Source organism: Brassica napus, chromosome C1 (genome assembly GCF_020379485.1).
Source record: "Brassica napus cultivar Da-Ae chromosome C1, Da-Ae, whole genome shotgun sequence".
Classification (NCBI taxonomy): Eukaryota; Viridiplantae; Streptophyta; class Magnoliopsida; order Brassicales; family Brassicaceae; genus Brassica; species Brassica napus.
This window is the reverse complement of record NC_063444.1, coordinates 37949000-37963635: the sequence shown is the minus strand read 5'-3', so window position 1 is coordinate 37963635 and position 14636 is coordinate 37949000. Positions and strand designations below refer to the sequence as shown.

At 38.1% G+C, this 14636-nt stretch overlaps 1 protein-coding gene across 3 annotated transcripts; it reads left to right on the top strand.

Moving 5' to 3' along the window:
• The first annotated feature begins 6527 nt into the window (after window positions 1-6527).
• LOC106433620 (protein TIME FOR COFFEE) lies at window positions 6528-12519 on the top strand. 3 transcript variants are annotated; one of them, XM_013874451.3, is made up of 12 exons: window positions 6528-6760; window positions 6835-7269; window positions 7366-7517; window positions 7592-7889; window positions 7981-8317; window positions 8407-8446; window positions 8531-8623; window positions 8784-8988; window positions 9060-9126; window positions 9227-9290; window positions 9376-9705; window positions 9806-12519. In XM_013874451.3, the coding sequence occupies exons 1-12, from the start codon at window positions 6655-6657 to the stop codon at window positions 12221-12223; spliced, it is 4545 nt and encodes a 1514-aa protein (XP_013729905.1). In that variant the 5' UTR covers window positions 6528-6654; the 3' UTR covers window positions 12224-12519. The 3 variants fall into 3 exon arrangements, with proteins under 3 accessions (XP_013729905.1, XP_013729903.1, XP_022557941.1); XM_013874449.3 differs by having other exon boundaries at window positions 6529-6760; window positions 9803-12519; XM_022702220.2 differs by lacking the exon at window positions 6528-6760 and having other exon boundaries at window positions 6953-7277; window positions 9803-12519.
• Window positions 12520-14636: the final 2117 nt, after the last annotated feature.

Genomic DNA, 14636 nt, shown 5'->3' with positions numbered 1-14636 from the left:
CAAAAATATAGGGTTTAGGGTTTACATTTAGGGTTTAGAGTTGATGTTTTAGGGTTTAGATTTGAAGGTTTAGAGTTTAGGGTTTAGAATTGATGTTTCGGGGTTTAGAGTTGATGTTTCAAGGTTTAGGGTTTAGAGTTGATGATTTAGGGTTTAAAGTTGATGTTTTAAGTTTAGATTTAGGGTTTAGGGTTTACGTTTAGGGTTTAGAGTTGATGTTTTAGGGTTTAGATTTGAAGGTTTAGTGTTTAGGGTTTAGAGTTAATGTTTCGTGGTTTAGGGTTTAAAGTTGTTTTAAGTTTAGATTTGTTAACCATATATTTTTTTTGTCAAAGTTAATCAAAAGGTTATAAATGTCTTTTTTCTTTCATTAAAGATGAGGGTAAAAGTGATTAGTGTAAACAGGAAAAATAGTACTTTGAAAATGGTATTTTTGGCAATTTCCCTTATTTTAATGATGATTTATGAGTTATTCCCATATTCTAAAAAAATTTCCAAAAATATAAATTGACATTAAATGTAATATACGAGTTATTACCATATTTTTTAAAAAATACCAAAAATATAAATTAACATTAAATGCAATCGTCCATGTTATATTAAGCTATAAAACATTTCATCAATTTCAGTAGTCATGTCATATTTGTTTTGTGAAATTGATTGTAGAAAGGACATGTGACAAAATCACTTCACAAATATAGTCTAGGGGATTTATCGGACCGTGAAAATAATTTCTAAATATAAAATAATTTAATATAAAAATTAAATTCAAAAATTAAATAATTAATAACTTTATGTACTTAAATAACTTCAAGGTTAAACATTACCAATATTTGTATGATCCCGAAGACGGAAAAGCCTACAAGGATGTCCGAGTTGAGGCCAATTAGCTTGTGCAATGTAGGGTACAAGATTATTTCAAAGGTTTTCTGTCAAATTATGCCTCCCACGGTAAATATCGGAGACACAATCCGCATTTGTACCAGGAAAGTTGATTTCGGATAATATTCTTATTGCTCAGGAAATGTTTCATGGACTGCGGACTAATAAGGCTTGTCAAAGTAAATATATGACGATCAAGACGGATATGAGCAAAGCGTATGATCGGGTGGAGTGGGGTTTTATTCAAGCGCTACTTCTCAGGATGGGTTTTGATCCGCATTGGGTTAAATTAATTATGGAATGTATATCATCGGTTCAATATCATGTTTTGCTAAATGGGCAGCCCCGTGGACATATAGTTCCTCAAAGAAGTTTACGGTGGGGGATCCCTTATCCCCTTATCTATTTATCATGTGTACTGAGGCTTTGATTGCTAATATTAAGAATGCTGAAAGAGGAAATCATTTCACGGGAATGAAGGTGGCAAGAGCTTGTCCTTCAATCTCTCATCTGTTGTTCGCAAATGATAGTCTATTTTTCTGTAAGGCACAAAAGGAAGAATGTCATACTATTCTTAGGATTCTGAAGGAATATGAGGTGGTCTCGGGCCAACTGATTAATATCAGAAATCATCGATTCAATTTGGACATAAGATTGAGGAGTCCACTAGATAGGAATTGAGAGACATCCTAGGGATACAGAATTTAGGAGGGATGGGATCATATCTGGGTCTGCAGGAGAGTCTTGGGGGATCCAAGATACAAGTTTTTGGTTTTGTCCAGGACCGTTTGAATAATAGGGTGAACGGATGGACGTTTAAGTTTTTTTCAAAAGGTGGAAAGGAAGTTATCATTAAATCAGTAGTCACGGCTTTGTCTAACTATGTGATGTCTGTTTATCGGCTACCAAAAGCAACGGTGAAGAAATTGACGAGTGCGGTATCAGAATTTTGGTGGAGCCCAGGAGGAAATACAATGGGTATGCACTGGAAGTCATGGGACAAAGTATGTACAAATAAGGACGAAGGAGGTCTAGGCTTTAAGGACATAACATATTTCAATACGGCTATACTTGGAAAGCAATTGTGGAGGCTGATAGAGAAGCCTTCAACTCTTTTTGCTAGAGTTTTTAAAGGACGGTACTATAGGAATGTCTCACTCCTAGAACCGATCCGTTCATACTCTTTGTCGTACGGTTGGAAGAGTATTGTATGCTAGATCTCAAAGGACTAATCAAAAGGGTGGGAACATTGTCCTCTATCTCTGTATGGAGTGATCCATGGCTCTCAACCACTCGTCCGAGACCAGCAAACAAAAATTAACATGACACTTATCAGGACCTCACAGTGGACTCTTTGATAAATCCAATTTCACGAACTTGGAAGTCGCAAGTAATCCGTGATTTGGTGAATCCCCAGGACGCTCAAATTATTGAAAGTATTCATTTGAGTAAGACTCAATTGGTGGATAGAAATGGATGTCATTTTACAATAATGGAAAATATTCGGTTAAAACATGATATCAGCTAAAACGGGTCTATCCGGACAAGGCAAAACCACCAGCTTTTTATGGTCCCACAGTGGATACTCTAACAACTTTATGTTGGGAGGTGCGATGTCCTCCGAAGCTTAAGCATTTTTTTATGGAAAATGGTATCTGGATGTATAGTTGTTAAGAAGAATCTGCAAGCAAGAGGAATGAAGACAGATATTTGTTGTATTAGATGTGGAGCTGAGGAGGAATCAATAAACTATGTGTTTTTTTAGTGCCCTCCTGCGCGTCAAATTTGAGTTTTGTCAAAGATACCGTCTAACCCAGTCTACTTTCCCACAAGTTCACTATTTACAAATATGGATCATCTTTTCTAGATGGTACTCCCAAAGATGGAAGATCATCATTTTGCGTGGATATTATGGTATATTTAGAAATGAATGAATAATAAGGTCTTTAGTAATTTGGATATTGACCCAAGAGATACACTTACGCTTGCAGAAACTGAATCAACACTTTGGACTGAGGCCTAGGTGATTAAGACTAAGCAGGCTCCACCACAAAATGAGGTTTTGAATCGGCAGCCGAGGGTTGGTCGTTGGTGTTTTATAGATGGTTCCTAGAAAGATAAAGAATCTTATTCAGGTCAAGGATGGTATAGCATACTCAAGGGCTTTCAGGGATTGATGGGTGCAAGGAATACTAGGGAATGTCTTTCACCTCTTGATGCATAGATGAAAGCTTTGATATGGGCAATGGAATGTATGAGGAATTTACATCAGTTCCAGGTTACTTTTGCTACAGATTGTTCTCAATTGTTGAAGATGGTTTCGGAACTAGAAGAATGACAGGCGTTTGAGAATTACCTGCACGACATAAAGCTACTGAAAACATGTTTTACTAGCTCAGCGATCATTCATGTACCCCGAACGGAAAATCAAAAGGCGGATAGTCTAGCACGATGTGCCAGAAAACAATCATCTTTCATCGTTCACATGGATGCGGAGTTATCGGTTTGGTTCGCAGAGCCTATATGAGTCTGTTTGTTGATGACAAAAAAAAAAAAAAAATCTCCAGTCATTCTACTAAGCCATTTTATTCAAAAATTCCGTTTTGTGAAAGTATATGATAAAAATTGCTAAATAAAATTTTATTATAAAATTTAAAATTTAAATGATGATTGACTACTTTTATAGAAAAATATTCATTGATATAATCAACCTATTTTTGTTCTAAAAATATCTAATAAAAACAAGGTTCCAAAAAAATTAATTAAAATTAAATAACTTATACATATATACGATTTTATTGATGAGGACAATTTAATATATAAGAAGTGAATTAGAGTAAAAATGTAAGGTTAAGAGTAATTTAATCAATTTTCTTTCTAATTAATGTTATTTTAGAGGTTTTTCATTTCAATTGCTATTTTATTATATTTTCTATCTAACAAAGTTAGTAAGTTACATATTTATACTTTAATTTATTATTTTAGATAAGTAAGCAGTATTTTTATTTTGAACATAATAAAAAATATAATGTCGACAAAAAAACATAAGAAGAGAAATAAAAGTGAGAGAGTTAGGGGTGAAAAATCAAAAATAAAAAGAAGTTTTGTAAAAGAGGGAGAAGCAATTCCACAGAAGCAATTCCACATTAGAAGCAATTCCACATTTCAGAAGTTCCGTGACCGCGACTTGAGTGAAGAAGGTCCCACATGCATTTTCTTTTTTTCTCATCTTAACCGTTGAGTTTTGATTCGATCAACGAATCAGATCAATCGGTTGCCAACTCAACACCATTTTATTTTTAAAGTATTTCGGGATAACGCCTTCTACCAATTAAAATTACATAAAATATAGGATTAATTTGCTGAATAACTATACTAGAGAAAGTATTAATTTTATAGTTAAAAAAATAGAAAGAGATAGAAAAAATAGAGAAAGAAAAAATGGTCAGTTAGTAAATTTTTTTTTTTTTTGATTATTGGTTGAAATTTCTCAAAAATATACTCATTTATAAAAAAAAACAGAAATGTCTAACGGCTAAGTGAATATTTCGCTATTGCCAACAAAGGATCTCGGCCATCAATTCATAGTTAACGAGTTGAGTTATAATTTACTATATCGAAGCAGACACCGTTTTTTTTTTGGTTTATTAGTTTATAGATTTACCGTTTAAGTTTACCTCTTCTTAAGCGATTAAAATATAAAAACAATTATAGTGAACAAAAAATATACAGAAACCATTATATTTCCTTATTACTGATACAAAATCTATTTTAAATATCTTTTCACTATGTTGATTAGAGGAAAAAAAGACACAATTTTTAAGAGTAACATTATGCGACTGATTTTTGGGTCTGATTGGTGACTGCAGATCTGGTAAAATAAGCATAGTGGAATTGAAATGTTTAGTTTAAGGTTTTTTATCTAAAATAAACTTAGTTGATGAATTTTAATGTTAAAAATCCAATAAATTTTGATATTTCCTTTTTTTCACTAGGAAATGTTATTGTTTCCTAAAATACTTGGCGATTGTCAATCATATCATCGGGGATCGAAATTTCTGTTATTAATAAATACGTATAAGAAACTTTTTAAGTTTCCTAATCTCTTTAGTTTGTGTAGATTTAATTGCAAACTCAATCACGAAATGATATGATTCGAGAGCAAAATATTTCCAAATTACTGCATGATTGAAACTAATATAATATTGCATTGAATCTGGAATTGATTTAGGATGAGATTAAACAAATACATGATTGCATGATTGAGCATTTAATTCGGTTTATACACTTTCCTTTCGCGGTTTTTCTGGTGATCGGTAAGTGTTGTGGCTTTATTTTTTGACTTTAGATTTGTAGCTGTAGATTTATTTGTTATAACTATTTTTACCAAATCATTTATTATTATTGAACTATTCTTATATTAACATATGTTTAATTAGTTACATAATTTTTCAGTTATATCAATCTGACTAACTTTTCCTTCTAACATAAAAATAATCAAATATACTATGATTTTTTTTTCTCAAAAAGATATTTATTTATTTGAAAATTAGTAAATATAAGTTTTAATAGCTAGCAAATGATAAGATAAATAAACGCCGGTATTTTGATTTTCTTTTACTATTAGATTCTAAGAATTAAAAGTTCAAAGATAAAAACGGAAAATATTATTATTTTCATAGTCATTTGACGTTTCTATGGTTTTGGTAAATTATAAATAAGTAATAATAACATAAATCAATAAATAAATAGTTAGAGAAAGGTAAATATCAACCATTTATTTACTGCAATAAATAAATAGTTAGTATTTGAAAATTAAATAAACAAAAAGCCACAACGAAGCTATTAGCTATTTGATTGACTTAATATGATTAATTTTACCGGTTAGATCGGTGCGTAGGTGGTCACAAAGATTCCATTTTGATCGATATTGCCTTTAACAGGGTCTTTGTTTACCGGTTGTGGCCAGTGATACATTATTTTGGGTAAAAATAACTAAAATAATATCATTTCTGTGCGTGTATATGTCAGTATTTTGTTTTCTTTTCCACACGAGTCGTCGCGATTAGTGGACAACAATGCACTACCCCAGGAGCCTTTTAACAAATATTTTATTGCAATTTTTTGTCGACTGACTATTTTATTACAAAACTATAGTGCTATTAATTTACTTTAATTTAAATAATATTCTTTTGTTTAATACGTTGAATATTTTAATTGTCCCTTTCCAATTTCTTTTTACTTTCTCGAGACAATAAAAGTCAATATAATATTGGTAGAGATTACATACACAGCAGCCTGTGTGATGTCAACTCTTGACACGTGGCAACTTAATGTTTAATAGCTTGGTATAGTAGTCCACATAATTTTTTACATGATCCGACTCGGAGATCGAATTATTAATTTAAAAAACAAACAATAAAAAATATTATTTTTGGAGTATATTTTAGACACTAGTATTACTCATTTTTGTATGGGTCCCACAGCGGATGCTGACTATTGAAATAATAAAAGAGTACGTTTTCGCTAATATAATAAAAAGAAAAAATAGGTTATTGATGTGTCAGTTTGAGACCGTTGGATGCATTCACACCGACGGTGAAGATTGCGAAAAGGTTTTACTGGGAAGAGATATGAGCCGTGGATCTATTCGCTCCTGCTTTTATTATGAGGAGCACAAATAAAGGAGATAATGGGAAGAAGCTAGTAGAGAGATAGACGAAAGAAGGAAAGAAAGAGAGAGAGAGAGAGAAATTAGGAAGGGGGAAGAAGATGGATAGAAATAGAGAAGCTAGAAGAGTACCCATGGCGGCGGCGGCTACCGGAAACGCCTTGTCACGACGGAGACATAGAGCCGGAAGCTTTAGAGATTCTCCAGGTTTGTATTTAAATCGTTTTCTTCTTCAGATCTGAGACAAACCATTTGATTCTGATGGTTTTCATTTGTTTCAGAGGAGGAAGGTCCGGTGGAGCTACCGGAGGCGGCGAGGCTGAGAGATCGAGGAGGGAGTGGGAAGAAGGAACGAGATCGGGAACGCGATAGGGAGAGGGAGAGGGAAAGGGAACGGGAGAGAGATCGGTTAAACAGCCGGAGCAAAAGGAGGAGAGGAGAACGGTTGATGATGGTTCACGGCGACGAAAGCTCGGAAGAGAGTGTCAACGACGATGAAGAATATGACGACGTGAAGATGCTTCCTCCTCCGGCGAGTAATAATATCTCCCCCGCCTCGTTTTCATCGTCTCTTTCGAATCATCACCACCACCAGAGGAAGAACTTTCCGCCGCCACCGTCGAAAACTTTCAGATCGCCTCCTTCTCCGGCGCCGGTGTCTTGGAAGGCGGCTGATGAGATGATCGGCGTATCGGTTCCTAGAAAAGCTCGGTCAGGTAGAGAGGTGGAAACTACAATAGAATCATCTCTCTCGCTGATCAAATATCTTTTCATTTAGTTATCTAATATCTTCTTCACTCTCTCTTTCACAGCTTGTACAAAGAGGCCACATGAGTCATGGGCGTCTAGTGCCACCGGCGGTGGTTTACTTGCTTCCGGAGAGCAGAGCCACCGCCAAATATCGACTTCTCCAGCTCCTACATCTCCTTCTTCATCCACTGTTTCAGTCCACCGGAAAAAGATGGTTAGTCTCTCAAAGACTTACTCAATCTCTCCCTCTTCATCTTACTAAAGAAAGATTTTCCTTCTGATTTGAAGCCGTCAGGGACGAAACAGAAGCCACTCCCGCCCAAGTCATCATCTGGCAAAGTGTCATTTCCGGTCGCTGTTCAAGACGAGATAGAGATCGAGATCGCGGAGGTGTTGTACGGGATGATGAGGATGCCTCTCGCGACGTCAAAACAAGAATCAGCCACTAAAGAGGGAGGTGCAAAAACAACTGTAGATGTCAAGTCCAAAGTATCTTCACCGATCTCCAATTCTCAAACGGTTCTTCAGTCTTCCACCATCACACTTGCTGCTAATTCGAGCTCGTATAATGTTGTGCCTGCCATTGGTAAAGTTATCTCCTTTCACAACGACCTGTTATGTCTCTCTTCTCTTCTTTTTTGCTGCTCATTTTGTCTTTTATCTTTCTTTGGTTACAGCTCCTAAAAAAAAGAAGCCGAGGCATGTCAGATACGACGACGAGAACAGTCCCAGCTTACCATCACGCGCCATTAAATCTGAAGCAGAAGCTCCATCAAAGAGTCAAGTTCCTTCCGTTGATCAGCTCAAGAGATCAGGATCTGCTGAAGAAAGCAGCTCAGTATTCGATTCGACCTATCCACAGGCCAGAGACAGCACGGCAGCGTTAGATTCGGGATCAGCTGAGAAGAAAGAAAGCAATCTGTCCAATGAGGAAACAGTAATGCCGAAAGTTGAATCTTCCTCAGGAGTTAGATCGGATGGTGACGGAGCTACTACCATTTCAGGAGCTAAACCGTAAGCACACGATCTTTGATCTATACGTTAAATGTGACTTTTTCACCTTAATTCTTGTTCTCAGAGACGTTTCTTTTTTTATCATGCAGAAGCTCACTGGAGAAGGAGAAGTTTGAGATAGATCTGATGGTAAGTTTCAGTTTTTGTTTAAATTTTTTTAATTTCCTCCATTTTTTTAATATTTTCCTGATTTTATTTTAAAAACCGGTTTAGGCCCCACCGCCGGTTAGATCGTCATCGGAGAGAGGCGGTGAGATGGAAGGTGCGGCAGCAGAAGCTAAACCTAAAGCCACGGAATTGGAAACGGTGAGTGGGACCTACTTTTGTTTGGTAATAAAATGTGATAATTGGGGATAATATCCATCATTACTTTATTTGTCTTTTCGGGGCTCTCTTTTCTTATCTTGTTCTCTTTTTCCCCCTTTTTTTAATTCTCTACCTTGTCACTTATGCATGATGAAAGCAGGAAGATGGAGGTAATGCGACGGTTTTCGAGTCTGAAGAGAAGAGACCTAGAAGTACGGTGGGGGAAACTGAACCTCATAAGCCAGAGAGGAGTTATGAACTTAAACTCGACTTGGATAAATCTGATCACGTGGGTGTGATAAACAAGCATCATGTTCAGAAACAGCCACAACAACAACAACAACCATCTGTTCCAGATAAAACAGGTAATTAGACGTTTCATTTTTCGTGCGCAAGTTTTGATTTTTTTCTTAATCTCTTCTTCTGAATTTTACAGCTCAAGCTGGCACTTTACCTATGCATATGTCAATGCCTGGCTGGCCTGGGGGTCATCCTACAATGGGGTATTTTTTTTTTTTTTTGTATTTTGAACAAGTGAAACTTTGTGGAAGTCTCTTTTCTGTTTCAATTGAACTAATAGAGAACTCTTTGATTATTGAACAGATACATGCCGCCAACGCAAATTGTCCCTACGGATACTAGTTCTTTATCGTCTGCGGCAATTCAGGTTATTTCCATTGCTTGCCGATCCATACAAAGAATCCTCTCTACATTTATTCACTGATTTTAATCTTTTTTTTTATCTCTTCCAGCCTCCTCCGCATTTACTTTTTAACCAACCGAGGCCTAAGAGATGTGCAACACACTGCTATATCGCTCGGAATATTCAATCTCACCAGCAATTCACAAAGATGAATCCGTTCTGGCCTGCAGCAGCAGGATCAGCTCCATTGTATGGGACCCAGGCCTGCAATCTCAGTCTTATGCCTCCCACAGAACTTCAGGGGACTGTTTTGGGAAGAAGTTCCAATCCTGTTCCGGATCAGAACTCTCAATCTACTTCCAAAAGCTCAGATACAGCTCAGAGAAATCAAATTTTGCTCCAGCAAGCTCTGCCTCAAGGAGCAACGAATAACATCATGGTTAGTTTCTTTTTATTTGTCCATCTAAGCATGCTTCTCATATCAAAATTTTTGTCGTCTTTCTCAGCTGATTGTTTTTATTTATTCTTTATTGTAGCAGGGTCCGACATTCATTTTCCCCGTGGGCCAACAGCCTCACACAGCTGCTACATCTGTTAGACCTCCTAGTGGCAACACAGCTTCTCCTGGTGCGACAGCTACTGCGAACTCCATGAATGGCTCTGCTTCAGCTACTCCAGCTGGTACCCCAACAATGACCTTCAGCTATCCGGGCATGCCAGGCAATGAAACGCAGTATCTGGCCATCATGCAGAATAATGGCTATCCATTTCCAGTCCCAGCACATGTTGGTGCATCACCTGCTTACAGAGGAGCTCCTGGCCAGCCGATACCATTTTTTAATGGTTCGTTCTACCCCTCCCAAATGATCCAGCCTTCATTTTCTCAGCCACAGAAGCAGCAACAGCAAGCTGGTCAAATGCTCCAGAGCCATCCTCCGAGTAACCAAAATGGAAGTGTTTCTATTGGTTCCTCAGCAGCACAAAAGCATCTGCAGAACCAACAGCGGAGACCACTGATAAATCCCGGGAACTCCCAAGGATTTCCAACTCACAAAGTTCAATCTCAGCCTTTGAGTTTCCAGCAGAGGCAACCTAGAGAAAATGCGACTCAACATAGCGAGACTGTAGGAGGAGACAGCCCATCAACCGCTGATAGCCGGGGTTCTCGTTCAAGTGTTGCCTATGGCCAGAACTATGGTATGCAGATGCAACCACCCAACTTGGGTTTGATGAGTTCAGCAGCCCCAGGTGGTGGAGTTGTCGTATCCTCTAGCAATCATGGTGAAAAGAAATCACAACAGGTCTCAAAGGCTGGTGTGGAATCGTTTCCGTCTCAGGGGTATGCCATGACTTTTGCGACATTCAACGGGGTTAATAGTACTCCTTCCCTGAACATGTCATCAGTTGGTCAAAATCACGCTATCTTCCACAGCATGCCGGAAGCAGCTAGGCAAGGTTATCAAATGATGGCAGCGAATGTTGCTGCTCAAGCAGCCCAGCAGAAAATGAACTACAGTGCTCCTTCAGATGATGGAAAATCGGGGTCTAATGCTACTGCTAATACGAGGGAAGAACAAAGGAAAACAGGAGGAGCAACAGGGAAAACGAGTGCTGTGAATGGTGCGCAGTCTATTGCTTTCTCTAACCAACACGACTTAGCTGATACATCTGTTTCTGCTGTAACGAGTGGTAGCATCGTTGATACATCCCGTTTGCTCAACCATGGTTCTACTCAACCGCAGAGTTCCAGTTCTGTGCTGACGTCTCATCAGCAGCAGCAGCTGCAGCATTTGCAACACCAACATCAGCAGCAGCAGCAGCAGCAGCATATGCAACGGAGTCAATTGCAGCAACCTTACACCACCATGTATCTCCAGAAGCAGCAACGGTATGCAACTTCAGTCGCTGCTTCTGCTGCTAGAACCAAAGGGCCTGTGGCGAGTAACGGGAGTGGTTTCGCTGATCATAATATCTCTGTATCACCCGCCGGAAGCGCTAAGTTTACAAATGCCAATACAGGATTTCCTCAAAACCTTGTCCAGTCAAGCAGCACTCAAGTGCAGTCTCCTCAGTGGAAAAACAATTCACCCAGGACATCCAACACTTCCCAAGCGCAGTCTCCGTCCATACTGTCGCCATCATCGTCTGCTGCCGCTGCATCGTCTGTAAGAAACGTATCGCATAAACAGCAAAGCCGTCCCCAGCAGTCGCAGATATCTTTTGCATCAAACTCAAAACCTATGGCGTCTGGTTCGCCAATGCAGCAGGTGCAAGGAGGCACCAACAACCAGGCTCCGTCTCCACCAATGTTAGTTGGGTCACCTTCAACGTCTTCCGTCTCGAAAAGCGCGGGTGGGAGCCCAAGAACAGCTGCTTCGGCTTCATCAGCGGTGAACAAAGCTGGACAAGCTTCCTCTACTACTCCCTCATCATCTCAGCCGTCCAAGAACTTGCAGTCTGCATCCGCAGCTTCTTCCGCTGGTGGAAGGAACAACGGTCCTTCAGTTCTGGGAAACCCCACCACAAGCTCTGGATCCAAGTCTCAACAACAACAGCAACAGTTGCCAAAGCATGGGTTGCAGCAGCAAGCCCAGCTTTTCTTCTCTAATCCTTATATGCAATCTCAGCATCAACATCAACAGATCACTATATCTCCTTCTGGTGGTTATTACATTCAAAGACATCAGCAACAACCAGGTTCATCCGCTGCCGCATGTCCTCCAGTCACTCTATCCGGCTGTACCACAGGAGCCGTTACCGCCACTTCAGATCCAGCGAAAGCCATCGCTGCTGCAGCAACAGCAACAGCAGCAGCCAGTAACATGAAAGGAGGAGGAGGAGGTATGGGGAAGACGCAGCAACATCAGCTGGTGCCTCCAGGGTTTCCGTATGTACACGCGGTTCCATCTGCGGTTCAGGTAAAGCCCGTAGATCAGAAGCAGCAAGCTGGTGAGTGAAAGACTTTAAAAGAACATTTGTTAACTTAAAGAAAAGAGAAAAACTCGAGTGGTTGGGAAGTTCCGGTTATAGCTTGTGCCGGCGAGACTAAAGAGAGACGTAGGAGCCGGGAGAAAGAAGCAGACGGAACAGACCCACCCACACAATTTTTTGGGAGTTTGGTAGGGGGGAGGCTTTTAAAGCGTTGTGTACAATTAGTGTTTATATTATGGGTATTCTGACAGGAACCTACGGTTTCAATTTAAAAAACAGCCACTGGAGTTCTATTTTCTTTTAAAAATTTCATTCATTCTTCTGAGGTTTGAGTGTTTAGGTAGTGATCTTCAGAAAAATGAACAAGAGCTGAGAAGTACGTGTATCATATACTGATAAGTTCTTGTGTTGTAGGCCTGTTTCGTCAGTCGTCACTAAGTGGATTATATGTTGCTGGGGTTCTGTATTTTAAAAGGCGATCGCCTTTTGCGCCAAGGTGCAAGGCGCACCGGAGCGATGGTCCTAACGCCTCAGTCCTCTAAGGCGAGCCCTAGTTCCTCAAGGCGCTCGCCATGGTGCGCCATTGGCTTAAATATAAGCGCCTTTGAACCTCTTAAGGTGTGCCTTGTAGTTTCCGTTAAACACTACTTTCACGGAACCCTTAAAACATTTTGGAACTCTATCACTACTTTGTCGACCATTTAAATATCTTTAAAACATAATGCTTAGATCTTCAGAGTTATAGGTTTTGTTGGATTTGAGCAATTGAATTTAGCTTTTTAGTTTTAAGTTCTTTGTTTTGGTGTTTTGGGGTTTATATATGTGTACATAGCTGACTATATCAGTGTGCATGACTAACTCCTTGCTGACTATATTAGTGTGTATAAATAAGACAGTTTGGTATAGCTGACTGTACTAGTGTTATATACGAGTCTACTCTATAACTATCTTCTATATGTAACCATAGAAATAGTTGCACGTCTGTAGCTAACACATACACTTCTAACCTAAGAACATCTATCAATGCATATCTAAGTTCTTCTAAAGCTGTATATAACTAAACCACGTTTGAATGCATCCTAACCATAAGACGAGCGCCTTGGAGCGCCATGGCGCAAGGCGCATGGCTCCAACCTCCTCGCCTTAGAGCGCCATGCGTCATTTAAAACACAGCTGGGGTTTGTTTAGTGGAATTTATAAATTATGAAGCATGGATTTACGAATCGTTCTCGTGTGCCTATCTCGTATTCGGTCAGAACTAATGTTCAGAGTTGAGACAGATGGAGATGGTTCAGAAGTAAAAGGCTCACGCGTGCTAACTTTCTAAAAAACGTTCAACCTTTACCAAATTAGCACTTCTATTTTCGCTAATTTGTCGGTTGTTCTTATTATGCAATTTTGTTTTTGTCCGTTTCCTGAAGACAGAAGTTAAATAGTGAATGAAAAAAATCTGCCACTCGTAATGAAGATTCGCAGTTTTGAGGAAATGCTATTTAAAATTAGGCAAAGTTGATGAAGAAGCGTGGACTTTCGGTGTTGTATTATATGCTTCTCATATCAGTGACTTTCTAAACTCATAATAATTACATGTAAACGTTTGTAAAAGCACCCATTTAGCACAGAAAATACTCGAGTATTTTCCTTCTGAGTTAATAAATCAACGACACAAATGTTAATTCTTAGTACAAAATAAAAATTATATTTTTCCTCATCTAGTTATGAATGTATAACGCATGTCTTTTTCCTACTGAGTAGTGTGTCTATATCATGAATCATGAAGTTAAACCAAGATTAATCATTAGATCTGTCAAATGCAAACCAATCATTAGTTTTTTTTCCTTAACCATCCAAAAATTTATTTGGATTATCTTCTCTCAACACTCGTATTTAGGCCTCGGCGTTCGGGTACCCGTTGGCATTCGGATCGGGTTTTTCGGATTTTCGGATTTTCGGATTTACGCTTCTAGGTCTCATACTAAAATTTTATTAGTACGGGTCGGGTTCGGATAATAACACTTCGGGTTCGGTTCAAAATTGTATTGCATCATAAAACCTATAAAGTAATCATATATCGTACGGATTCGGGTTATATCGGTTCGGTTCGGATATAACCAAAGTAAAAAACAAATTTTTTGAAGTAAAACATAAAGAAAAACATCTAAATTAAATAAAAATTAATCTATCACATATAAAATTGATAAAATAACAATAAAATGTTAAATCAAGCATGAAAACAAACATCATTCGTAAACAATATGTATTGCCTTATAGAGAGTAGACTTTTTATTTCAATGAGCAAATTATAAAATACTTATTTATAACTAATTGTGTACTTAAAGCATTTATTAGAATTTTAATATTTATTATTATATATAATATTACCACAAATATTGAATTTAATAATTGGAATACTTATATATATTTCAAAATATTTATATT

Bases quoted from the DNA above. Each gene is read 5' to 3' on its own strand.
- LOC106433620 (XM_013874449.3), top strand. From the start codon at position 6,655: ATGGATAGAAATAGAGAAGCTAGAAGAGTACCCATGGCGGCGGCGGCT. The intron at 8,624-8,783 runs GTGAGTGGGACC...TGATGAAAGCAG, and splicing joins AAGCCACGGAATTGGAAACG to GAAGATGGAGGTAATGCGAC. The intron at 9,127-9,226 runs GTATTTTTTTTT...ATTATTGAACAG, and splicing joins GGGGGTCATCCTACAATGGG to ATACATGCCGCCAACGCAAA.